General features: G+C 40.1%; 1 protein-coding gene across 1 annotated transcript; it reads left to right on the top strand.

Annotated features, from left to right (window-relative positions):
* Positions 1-2,113: 2,113 nt before the first annotated feature.
* Positions 2,114-9,481, top strand: lrit3a (info leucine-rich repeat, immunoglobulin-like and transmembrane domains 3a). The gene is made up of 4 exons (XM_071922773.2): positions 2,114-2,229; positions 3,803-4,269; positions 7,880-8,185; positions 8,451-9,481. The coding sequence occupies exons 1-4, from the start codon at positions 2,114-2,116 to the stop codon at positions 9,479-9,481; spliced, it is 1,920 nt and encodes a 639-aa protein (XP_071778874.1).
* Positions 9,482-10,306: the final 825 nt, after the last annotated feature.

Genomic DNA, 10,306 nt, shown 5'->3' with positions numbered 1-10,306 from the left:
TAAATTGAATCTGTTTTGTACATTCATGTGCCAACAGCTTGAAGTGGCTTATTTGACCTGTATGATCAAATTTGCTTGCATAAATAAAATTCACTTGTGTACTTGTTAATAAATACTTGATGTCTCTTGTGTCTTTTTTGTGATGTTGCTGAGATTATTATTACTTTTATAAGTAGATGTAGTGGTGAGAGTTGTAGTCGTGTTAGTAGTAGTAGCTACTATATGAGCCAAGAGATATCACAAATCAGTTACAGATGTTCTGTAGGAAAAAGTACACAGGTCTGTGATGTACCAACTTGTACATACCAGTAGATGTCTCCCTTTGTTCTTGTTCATGCTTGGTTATGTGGAGAATCCATTTCATACGTTTTAGACGATAGGTTCCCAATTGAGTCAAATTCTTTCTTTGTGATGATTGTCAATACAAGTCAATATAAACACAACACCAATTGAGATTAAAACAGGATTGTATTATCATTATATCATCATTATCATATTATTATTATTACTGTATTATCTAAAAGATATTTATTTTGATCATACAAGTTCTACCATTTTACATTTTTACCTCTGCCGAGGAGGTTATGTTTTCCCCTCTGTTAGTTTCTGTGTCTGTCAGGATATCTCAAAAACGTATGAAAGGATTTCCATGAAATTTGGTAGACAGATATGCCTTGGGCCAACTGATTAGATTTTGGTGGCGATCCAGATTTGTGATTTACGCCATTATATCATTAGCCTTTTTTTTAGACATAACTATGAAATTAATGGAGATAAAGACTTGATTCCAAATTCTAAGGGTATGTTTGCAGGGTCAAGAAATCCATTTAACTTAAAATTTAAGTGATAGGAATTATGTTTTTGGGTGTAACAGCAAGTTGCAGAATTGTTCAGCAATCAGAATCAAAACAGATGTAACAAATATTTGTATGTCCCTCTAACGATCATGAGAGAAATGATAGGTAAAGAAATATTCCTTCAATGTACACCATGGACCCCATTCTGCATTCATGTATCCAAATTTGCATGTAGATTTTTCCTTTGCACAAGTACTGTGCTGTATCTGCGTGCCTGCTATGGTTACCGTACAATATCAGCACGCTTTAGTTTGTGTAGAAGAGGAATGTGCAGATGTAACCTTGCCAGCACTCTTTGAAAATAAGCAAGCACCAAATATGAATCTAAGTGTGCACAAAAATGATTGAAACACATACCATACTATTGCAGTATGGGTACAGCATATTGTGGACCTGTCAGTCCCAGACGTGTACAGTTTGGGCCCCTACTCCACCCCCATAGTCCACCCAGTCAGGTAATAAATCACACCCAAGATTACAGCTTGCACCCTTGTGTCAGACAGAATTCCCTAACACATCTGACATGCGGCCTCCAGCTCACCAATACATTTAGACTTACAATGTCAGAGTGCAACAGCAGAATAAGCTTAAATTCCTAATTTGCTGATATTTCAAGCAACTGGCATTAAAGACTACAAGGGTCAAAGCTACAGCGCCCTGTGCTGTGTAGGAAACGTGACTGGGTAGGGCTGAACTGGCCTGGGTATCCTGACAGTGATATTAAAGAGGATGTTAATGTGTGTAGCTGTATGAATGTGAGGCAGGGCGGTGCTCAAAAAGAGCATACGGGCTCGGCAAAACTCAGATATATAAAGTTGAAATAAAAAAAACAAAAAAACAAGTGAGGTTGTCAACTGTGAAGAGATTTGAAGAGGCGTGGCTAGATCACGTGAGGGGAAACCTCTCCTGTGCTGGCCGATTAGCGCCATGTCCAAGAGGCAGATTCAGCCCCTCCTCCAGCTTGCATGGCCCAGTCAGTCCCAAGAAATCCTCTGCTAATCTCACTCCAACCTTGCCTCACCTTGCTCTCCCCTCCCCCCTCCCCAGCAAGCCGACAGGTCACCTGTACTGTAAGTAGATCCTGAGCCCGTGTACTGTTGCATCTTAGGGACTTTTGTTTTTTTTTTATCTCTTTTCAGTCTTCTCTGCCTGTTTTTGGTGAGGTTTTACCACTCGGACGCTCTCTAAATGAATTTGGATGTCTTATCTCCTGACCTCTCCTCGATGTGAACATTTTGGGTTCACTGGGTGAAATCATGCGGTGTCTTCTCTATGCCCATGTATTCCTATGCTGCCTCAGCGTGGCCCATTCCTTCTGTCCGTCCCAATGCACTTGTGTCTTCCATGGTCGCAGCGATGGAACAGGATCCAGGTATTTATAGTTTAATTCTCCTAACACACACGCTTAGCATCTCTGGTAATATTACAGATATGGTTATTTCATTAAAATTCTAATGTCTTGGGTAGAGGTTTAGTAACGAGGTCAGCCTGAGTTTAGCTTCACAAAACAAAAAGAAAAAAAAAAAACATGAAAAACAAATCCATGCAATCCATCCATGGAATTCATTAAACAAATCTCATTCACCCCAAAACAGACTTAAACTAGATTTATGAAACAATGTTTTACAAATTATAGATTCTTCCAGAGGCTTATTTAGTAATGTTGGACCATTTGGATGGTCAGCAATGTGAAAAGGGATTCAAAACAAAGGAAACAGCAAGCAATCGTGGCGCTCCTATTTCATGGGATGCTTTTTTTAGCATGATTGTAGCCCACCCACCTCCTAGAGGGCAAGGTCATGGCTAATCACTACCACCACATAGATAATGAGCAATCATTTGGATCTACCATCTTTGCAGGTGGTGGAATATTTGGGATCAATTCTAGTCATTGATGAGGCCTTATATGGCAATCATCAAAGCACCAAAGAATTTAACTATGATATTGCCACGGCTTAAGACACTCCAATCAGTTTTTGTAAACATTAACAACTTTCTCCTAAAGCTGAAAACCAGCATCACGACTCTAAGCTGTGATGTCATCAAGGTGCTCCATTGACTATAAATGGGAGACTCACTTTGTCAACTCATAAAATGTTATGATGGTTAAATTAGTTATTAGTTAATTACTATATTGTTCCATAATAGTGTTAATGGTCCTGAACCAGAAGATCTATTCATCCTGGCTTATGTCAAAGTCTCCTCTTCCCTGGTTTACAATTGGTGTATAAGATCACAGATCAAACTCTTCTCTCATGTCTAGCTATTGGACAGGAGTGAATGTTCACTAATACAAACAAAAAAAAACATGCAAGGGTGCTGGAACAGTATATGTGTATATCCTGCAATTTAGCATTTCCCCCCTTTAAACCAGTATGTCACCTAAACGTAACCACCTAGAAAGAGATGCATCATGGGATAGAGGTGGCTACTCAGACTCATGCTTGTAGTAATTAGGTGTTTATTCTTGGGGATTATTGGATTGATTCCATGCCAGGAAACATACATTATGTCAGTACAGGTCAGTATCACCTGAGCACTTCCACTGTGGTACTGTATGGATTTTTGTTGTTTTCACCATACAAGTAGAAACTGGAGATGCTCAACTCTAAATAATAAGAAAAACTACTAAAACATCCAACATTCTCAAATGAATTAATTAAAGGCTGTTTAGCCAAAGCATGTTCATTGTGACTGCTAAACAAAGATGCAGTCAGGTCATTTGAGAGTAATGTCTATTTCATTCATTTTTATTTTGACCATACCTTGTAGACTGGCCATTAACTCACTACAAATGTTCAAGAAAAAATCTGCTGTCACTTCATTGTAAAAGGAGTGAAAATATTATAACAGTTATCATCTGTAGAATAGTATTGTGACCTGGCCAAAAAGAGGGGATAGTAAGGTAGGGGAAACCAATTAACCAGTTTATATTTTCCTCTCAGATCTGTGCTCTGCAATGACCCGGACATGTCTGATATCCCTGTCAACGTCCCTGTGGACACGGTCAAACTTCGTGTCGAGAAAACCGCTGTGCGCCGAATCCCAACAGAAGCCTTCTACTACCTGGTGGACCTACGGTACCTGTGGATTACTTACAATTCCATCAGCTCCGTGGATACTGGAAGTTTCTACAACCTCAAAGTGCTCCACGAGCTGAGGCTGGACGGAAACCTGATCTCCATGTTCCCTTGGGAGTCGTTAAAGGAGATGCCCAGGCTGAGGACCCTGGATCTACACAACAACAGGCTCACTAACGTTCCCATAGAGGCAATTCCCTACCTCCTCAATATTACGTACCTGGATCTATCCAGTAACAAATTAACCACCCTGCCCTCTGATCTCATGGACATCTGGCCCCCCTTCAATGGAATGCCCATCTCTTCTAATGCCTCCCAGAAAGTTGTGCTAGGTAAGGATAAATAGGGGTTGTGTCTTTAGGTTAGGGCCAAGGCTGGACACCTTTGGGGTTATTTATAAATACATCAGAAACTTCATTCCATCATCTGTTAATTTGAACTGACTAATAAACTTACCCTGGCAGTGACTGTCAGGACAGAGTCAGATTGGCCTATTCTAAGTAGTGGCAGGAGTGACATCTAATTGTTGCATATTTAACACATAGGCTCTTGGTTGCCCATGCCTGCGCTCAAATTCAGTGGAATAGAACAGAAAAACATACCATGTACCCATGGCTGTAGTGCTTGAGTCCGGACTTGTGTCCACTTTTCTGTGAACTTAGACTTATCTTAGTCTCGTGCCTAATGTGACTTGGACTTGTCTTAATTGGTCTCGCCCACTATTGGATGTTGACAATTTCTTCTTTTTTTGGGGGGGGGCAGACTTTTTGTCCTGACAATTGATTTTTAAGGTTACAATACAGAGCTCCTTTGCAGGCAAGACTACATCTCTGTTCATCCAGAGAAAATAATGAAATTCATTTTTGCAATTCTATACCCTGTTCATTGCTTATTTGTTATGGACTTGAATAGGACTCGATTTGTTCAGGACTCAGTCTTGACTTGGTCTCAACCCCTTTTAGATTTGGTCTTGACTCAAACTCAATTAGACCTTGTCTTGGACCTGATTTGGACTCGGTAGTCTTGACTATAGCCCTGCATGTACCCATACAGCACAGTACACTTACACAATGAAAAAAGAAATATGGGTGTGCATTCTTGAAACCATCTTGATACAGGATACTTGTAACTATTAAAATACAATATTTTCCTCTGATCAGTGATCAAATGATTACTGGGTTTTATGGGCCCACTTTTGGTTATTTCATTTACATTTTGAAACTCCCAAAACTCTCAAAGCCGGTGTTGTGGTCCTCTCTAGCTCAAGGCACAAACAGTGCCAGGGTTAGAGGTTCACTCATTTGGCACTTTGGATAAACACATCAATCAGACGGCATAAAGTATGGGCCACTGAGCAACATATCCACTTGCTTGTGGTTGTACCACACTAGTTACACGCTTTAAAAAAAAAAAAAATGTTTTGTCATATAATGTGTAGGGCTTGTTACAGTACTGAGGTAGTACTGAGAGAGTTCATAGGTGACAAGAACTACTAAATATCCTGACGCTTCAATGATCATTAGCGGGCATGTCATTGTCATTATACATGTCAACATACATGTGTAATTAAACGGGTACTAAGCAAACAGTAGGAACTGCAATAACATCGTCAGAACTTATCTCCTCCCATACAGGTCTCTGGCACACACTCCCGTCACTTCCGTCACTGCTGCCAACTTGGCGACTTTGTCGCTAGATTTAGCAACTTTTCAGACCCCTCTGACAACTTTACTTCTCAAGTGACCAGTGACAAATCTAGCAACTTTTCTGACTATGGGGAACGTTAATGTGTTGACTCCCAAAGCATTTGCCGACAAATCTGTCTGTTGCCAATTTGCGACACTTGCATCCAAAGATGTCTGTCACAGTCAAGATGTCTGACAGCAATCACAGTGCTCCTCATATGGAGTGTAGCCCCCTCCCTCCACTGGGAGTGAGAATGAAGCAGATATATTGATATACAAATTTGGTATGACATCATCTGACAACTTTTTAAGTAGTCAATAGCTAAAAGAGTTGGCAACACTGCTTCCCGTACTTTTGAGCTATGGTGGCCTGTAATTGACACTAGGTTTTACAGTCAGTCAGTCAATCAGTCACACAAGAGAGACGAGTAAGTTAGCTAATTAGCACAGAGATCGAACAGAACTTTCTGGTTAAGAGGTGACATATCGCGAACACAGTAATAATAATAATACTGCTTTGTCATATGTTTTTTTGGGCTTGAGAATGAGGCTTATTAGCTTTCGCAGATGAAATGTCTTGCACCGTCCTCCATCATCAAGCAGTTGTAAATGCGAGTAGGTGGGGGGGAGGAGATTGGGAGTGTCTTGAAATGCCAAGGGGTGGGGAGTTTTAGTTCCAAAACAGAGTACGGGCCGTAAAGTGAGTTACTGTAATTACAGTAAGTAACTGCTGAATCAGTAGTATTGATCAATAACACTGTCAAGCCTAAATAGATATATTACAGTCATTTTGTGGTATGGAGCAGTAACAACCTTACTTGTGTCCCATTCTATAAGTCAACATATTTTTCATACTCCTTACATGTAGATAGAAAGTTATTGTGGAGTGAAACTCAGATTTTTGGAATCTATGTTTTTTTTAATCGTTTTTATCAGTTGTCACAGTGGTATTTATTTATTTTTTAAATCATACTAGTCTTTTTTGTATGAAGTATTTTTGACTTCACCATAAATAATAATAATGCTTATAGATTATATCAAAGAAAAGTTAACAATAACTGAATTATTGTGTTTTGACATTCTGAGGATTATTTATTTTATGATGTATGGAAGATACACAAATGGCCGATGAGGCTGGGGATGTCTGGTCGCTTTATCTGCGTTGCATGGGGGGAGGGAGGGATAGTATTAATAGGCTGTATAAGGCCAAGTGAGCTAATCCCTGCAGAAAGAGCTGGCTGTGTGCACTGGTGTACTTGAAGGAGAAAGCGGATTACACTGTAGGGAAAAAACATAGCCCATGCACAGAATAGACTACAGCTCCTTTAGTGTACCATAAAGGCATTTTCTGTTAATATTTTGTGATTATTAGGTCACCCTAGTTGTCTTGTATTACTTCAAGTGTAAACATAAACTAAATTAAGAATAAATGAATTTTCATATACAAAAAGAGCTATTTAAAGGCTTGGATTTACCAAACTTGAAAAAAAATCACTCAAGTAAATGCATTTCCAATCTGCTGAGTAATCTACAATAAACCATATAAACACTTCCAGCAATTTCAAATTGAAATATTAAGCATGTGTTATAAACATGGCTTACAATGTAACACTTTAGTGATCTATTGAGGTTTATGCTAACAGCAAGGCTAATGGAAAGAAGTGGAGGATTGCCACAAACTGGAGGAAGGCCAGAGCCAGCTTTAGCGCTTTGCCACTGTTAAGACAAACTAATCTAGTTAGGGGGGTTTTCGTAGGCACTAATACACATCTACCCACAGTGTACAGTAGATGCGTTTACCGTCATTTGTAAGGGAGTATATGTGAGAAGTTTATTTCCAAAGCACTTGAAGTTCATTAACTATTTCTCTAAAATGTAGAGGATTCAGCCTGTTAGAGTGTTGTCATTTTGTTGTAAACTATAGACTCAACTTGCTTTTTTCAAATGTTTAATACCTTATTTTGGATTATTGTTGTTACAATGTAAATTGTTGGTGTTTGTAAGAGATGTGGAGATTTGTAAGATCTCACGGGCCACCAACACCAGCCAGTAACAAACCAGCATGTCAACCAAAAGACTGACAAATTTGAGCACTACAAAGGTTGTAAATGTCCTGCTTCAGGTTGTCAGTTCCATATGTTTAACACAAATGCTTTAAAATGCTGTAGCGTTTAAAGGAATGGATTTTGACGCTTGACGGGTGTGACAACAGAAACACTCAATATTCACAATACATCTCTCACCTTTTCATCTTCAGGCCTTCAAGATAATCCCTGGTTCTGTGACTGCAGAATCTCCAAACTTATTGAGCTTTCCAAAATGGCTGAAACACCAGTGGTTTTGATGGACCTGTTCCTGTCCTGCAGCGCACCTGAGAATCTGGCTAGCGTCCTTTTCCAGCGAGCTGAACTAGACCAATGTGTAAAACCATCAGTCATGACTTCTGCAACCAAAATCACATCTCCTTTGGGGAGTAATGTACTACTGCGTTGTGATGCCACGGGTCACCCGACACCGACCCTCGTCTGGGCCAAATCAGATGGCTCACCTGTCAACAACACAGGTACAATACCAAAGGTTTTGAATGTTCTAGCATTTTGAAATGCATGAACAATGCTATGACGTCAAATGTACCGTTCCCTGGAATCTTTCGTATCCATTTACAAGTGTGTAGTTTTTCAGCATTTGATGTGTAGATCATCATACATTAAGGTGTCTGAGGTGTCCTCGTCTCAAAAGTTCCTCCTCATTATCATAAACATGAAGACGTGCAAGGCTTGGTAAGACTTGGTTTATGCTGACTTTTGTGTTCTTGTTCCACTCTACAGTCCAAGAGTCTCCTGGGGACGGTATCCGGTGGTCCATCATGAGCTTGCACGGGATATTGAACAAAGATGCTGGGGACTACAGCTGCAAAGCTAAGAATGTTGCAGGCAATGCAGAAGCCACCATTTCTCTCTCAGTTGCCAGCACCATCAGTACCACCATCCCTCCTCTGAGGCCCAACGTTGAGACTGGAGCAGCCACCCCAGCCACAACACTTAGTCCCTCGACTAGCACCCCAAATACACCCTCTGTCGTGTCCACTGTCCTCCCGAGAGCATCGACCACACAGTCTACCATCTCTGTGAAGAGGAAAACCACCCCCAGTGATGGTCTACAGAGAGCCTCAGTCAAACCTGCAAAGATCCAGCAAGGAAGTAATGGAAGGAAGCTTGCGGCAGATGAAAAGAGCAAGAAGAATGACGCTTCAAAATCTGTCAAAGACCTAAAGATTGTGGAGGAAACGTCTGATAGCGCAGTGTTGCTCTGGACCGCAGATGGGATACTGAGCGACGCCCCGCTCACAGTTGTGTACTCACGTTATGGTGAGGATGACATCAAAAGGACAGTGGAGACCAATGCTGGCAGTGGGAAAGTGCTGCTGGAGGGATTGGCATCTGGGTTGAGATACTCAGTTTGCTTAGTGGCAAAAGGTAGTCCTGCTGGAAAAGACCCTTGCATTGACTTCTACACCTTGGACGTTGTAGACGATGATGGGCAGAACCAGCTTTTCATGATCATAAGTGGCATAGCCTGTGCTGTGGCTTTGCCTCTCATTGCCCTTCTGCTCTATAAGATTCTCGCTCTGTACTGCAAGGGAAGCAGTACACCTTTGGATGAAGAGGAGCTTGAAAAAGACAGCTATGTCAAGTTTGAGACAATTTCAATGAAACAAAGGACCTTGACCCACCCAACTGAGCTTTGGGCCAGGAGACAGACTCATGAATCAGAGCGGATGCTCCTATGCTCCAGGTCAAGTATTGACTCCCAGATGACCTATAAGAGCGACAGTTGTAGGTCTGAGTATCTCTGCTGACAGCAGGAATCCACAGCTGTATGACAGACTCTATGCTAGTAACAATTCATATTAAATATACTTTATATGCCTTCTATGACAACGGTAAACTATTAACAAATCATTTTTAAATCTTTAAAAGTGGCTCAATGACTTGGTATGATGCATTAAAAACCAGTCTGTAGCAAGGTTATGCACATTTGTGGAGCTGTTTAGTAATAATCTAATCATAATTATTTGATGGTTTAATACATTTATTATAAGTTATCCATCAGCTATTCATTTCTAAAGATTTTTATAATGATTTATAAAAGGTATCCTTGTATAAATCATTATATAAATCTTGAACATAAAATGTTCAAAACACTTGTTGTTTGGTTGTCCAAAAGATGTTTTGTTAAAACCCAGTCGATATAATGACTGACTAATACTTTTATGTATTTACTTAACCATTCTGGAGCCTTACATTTGATGGAAATTTTGAGATGGTTGTCATTGCAGCACAGCACTTTTGTTGGACTTTGCATAACCTTTCAATAGTACCGTCCAAGGAACCTGTCAGTAACTGTGTGTGGTGTTCAAGATTACCTTCAATGCCAAAATGTCAGATTTAAATTTCACCTTTAAATACCATATGGTGGTGTCAGAGAATAACCAATGGAAAAAAGAAATGTCTATGAATGATGCTATAACATCACTACATCATTCACTGCTCATTTACACCATCAAGCTTCAAGCTGATTGTTGCCTTACTCTACAAAAAAGTACTGTCAACGTGTTTGATAGAATGTTTGACTCATCCAATAAACATTGCCAGTTTCTATATGTATATATTTGTCTACAAAT

This window comes from Centroberyx gerrardi, chromosome 16 (genome assembly GCF_048128805.1).
Source record: "Centroberyx gerrardi isolate f3 chromosome 16, fCenGer3.hap1.cur.20231027, whole genome shotgun sequence".
NCBI classification, from domain to species: domain Eukaryota; kingdom Metazoa; phylum Chordata; class Actinopteri; order Beryciformes; family Berycidae; genus Centroberyx; species Centroberyx gerrardi.
This window is presented reverse-complemented; position numbering and strand designations above follow the sequence as displayed.

Coding starts and splice junctions, on each gene's coding strand:
- lrit3a (XM_071922773.2), top strand. CDS start 2,114: ATGCGGTGTCTTCTCTATGCCCATGTATTCCTATGCTGCCTCAGCGTG. Junction 2,230..3,802: donor AGCGATGGAACAGGATCCAG/GTATTTATAGTT, acceptor TTTTCCTCTCAG/ATCTGTGCTCTGCAATGACC. Junction 4,270..7,879: donor CTCCCAGAAAGTTGTGCTAG/GTAAGGATAAAT, acceptor TTTCATCTTCAG/GCCTTCAAGATAATCCCTGG.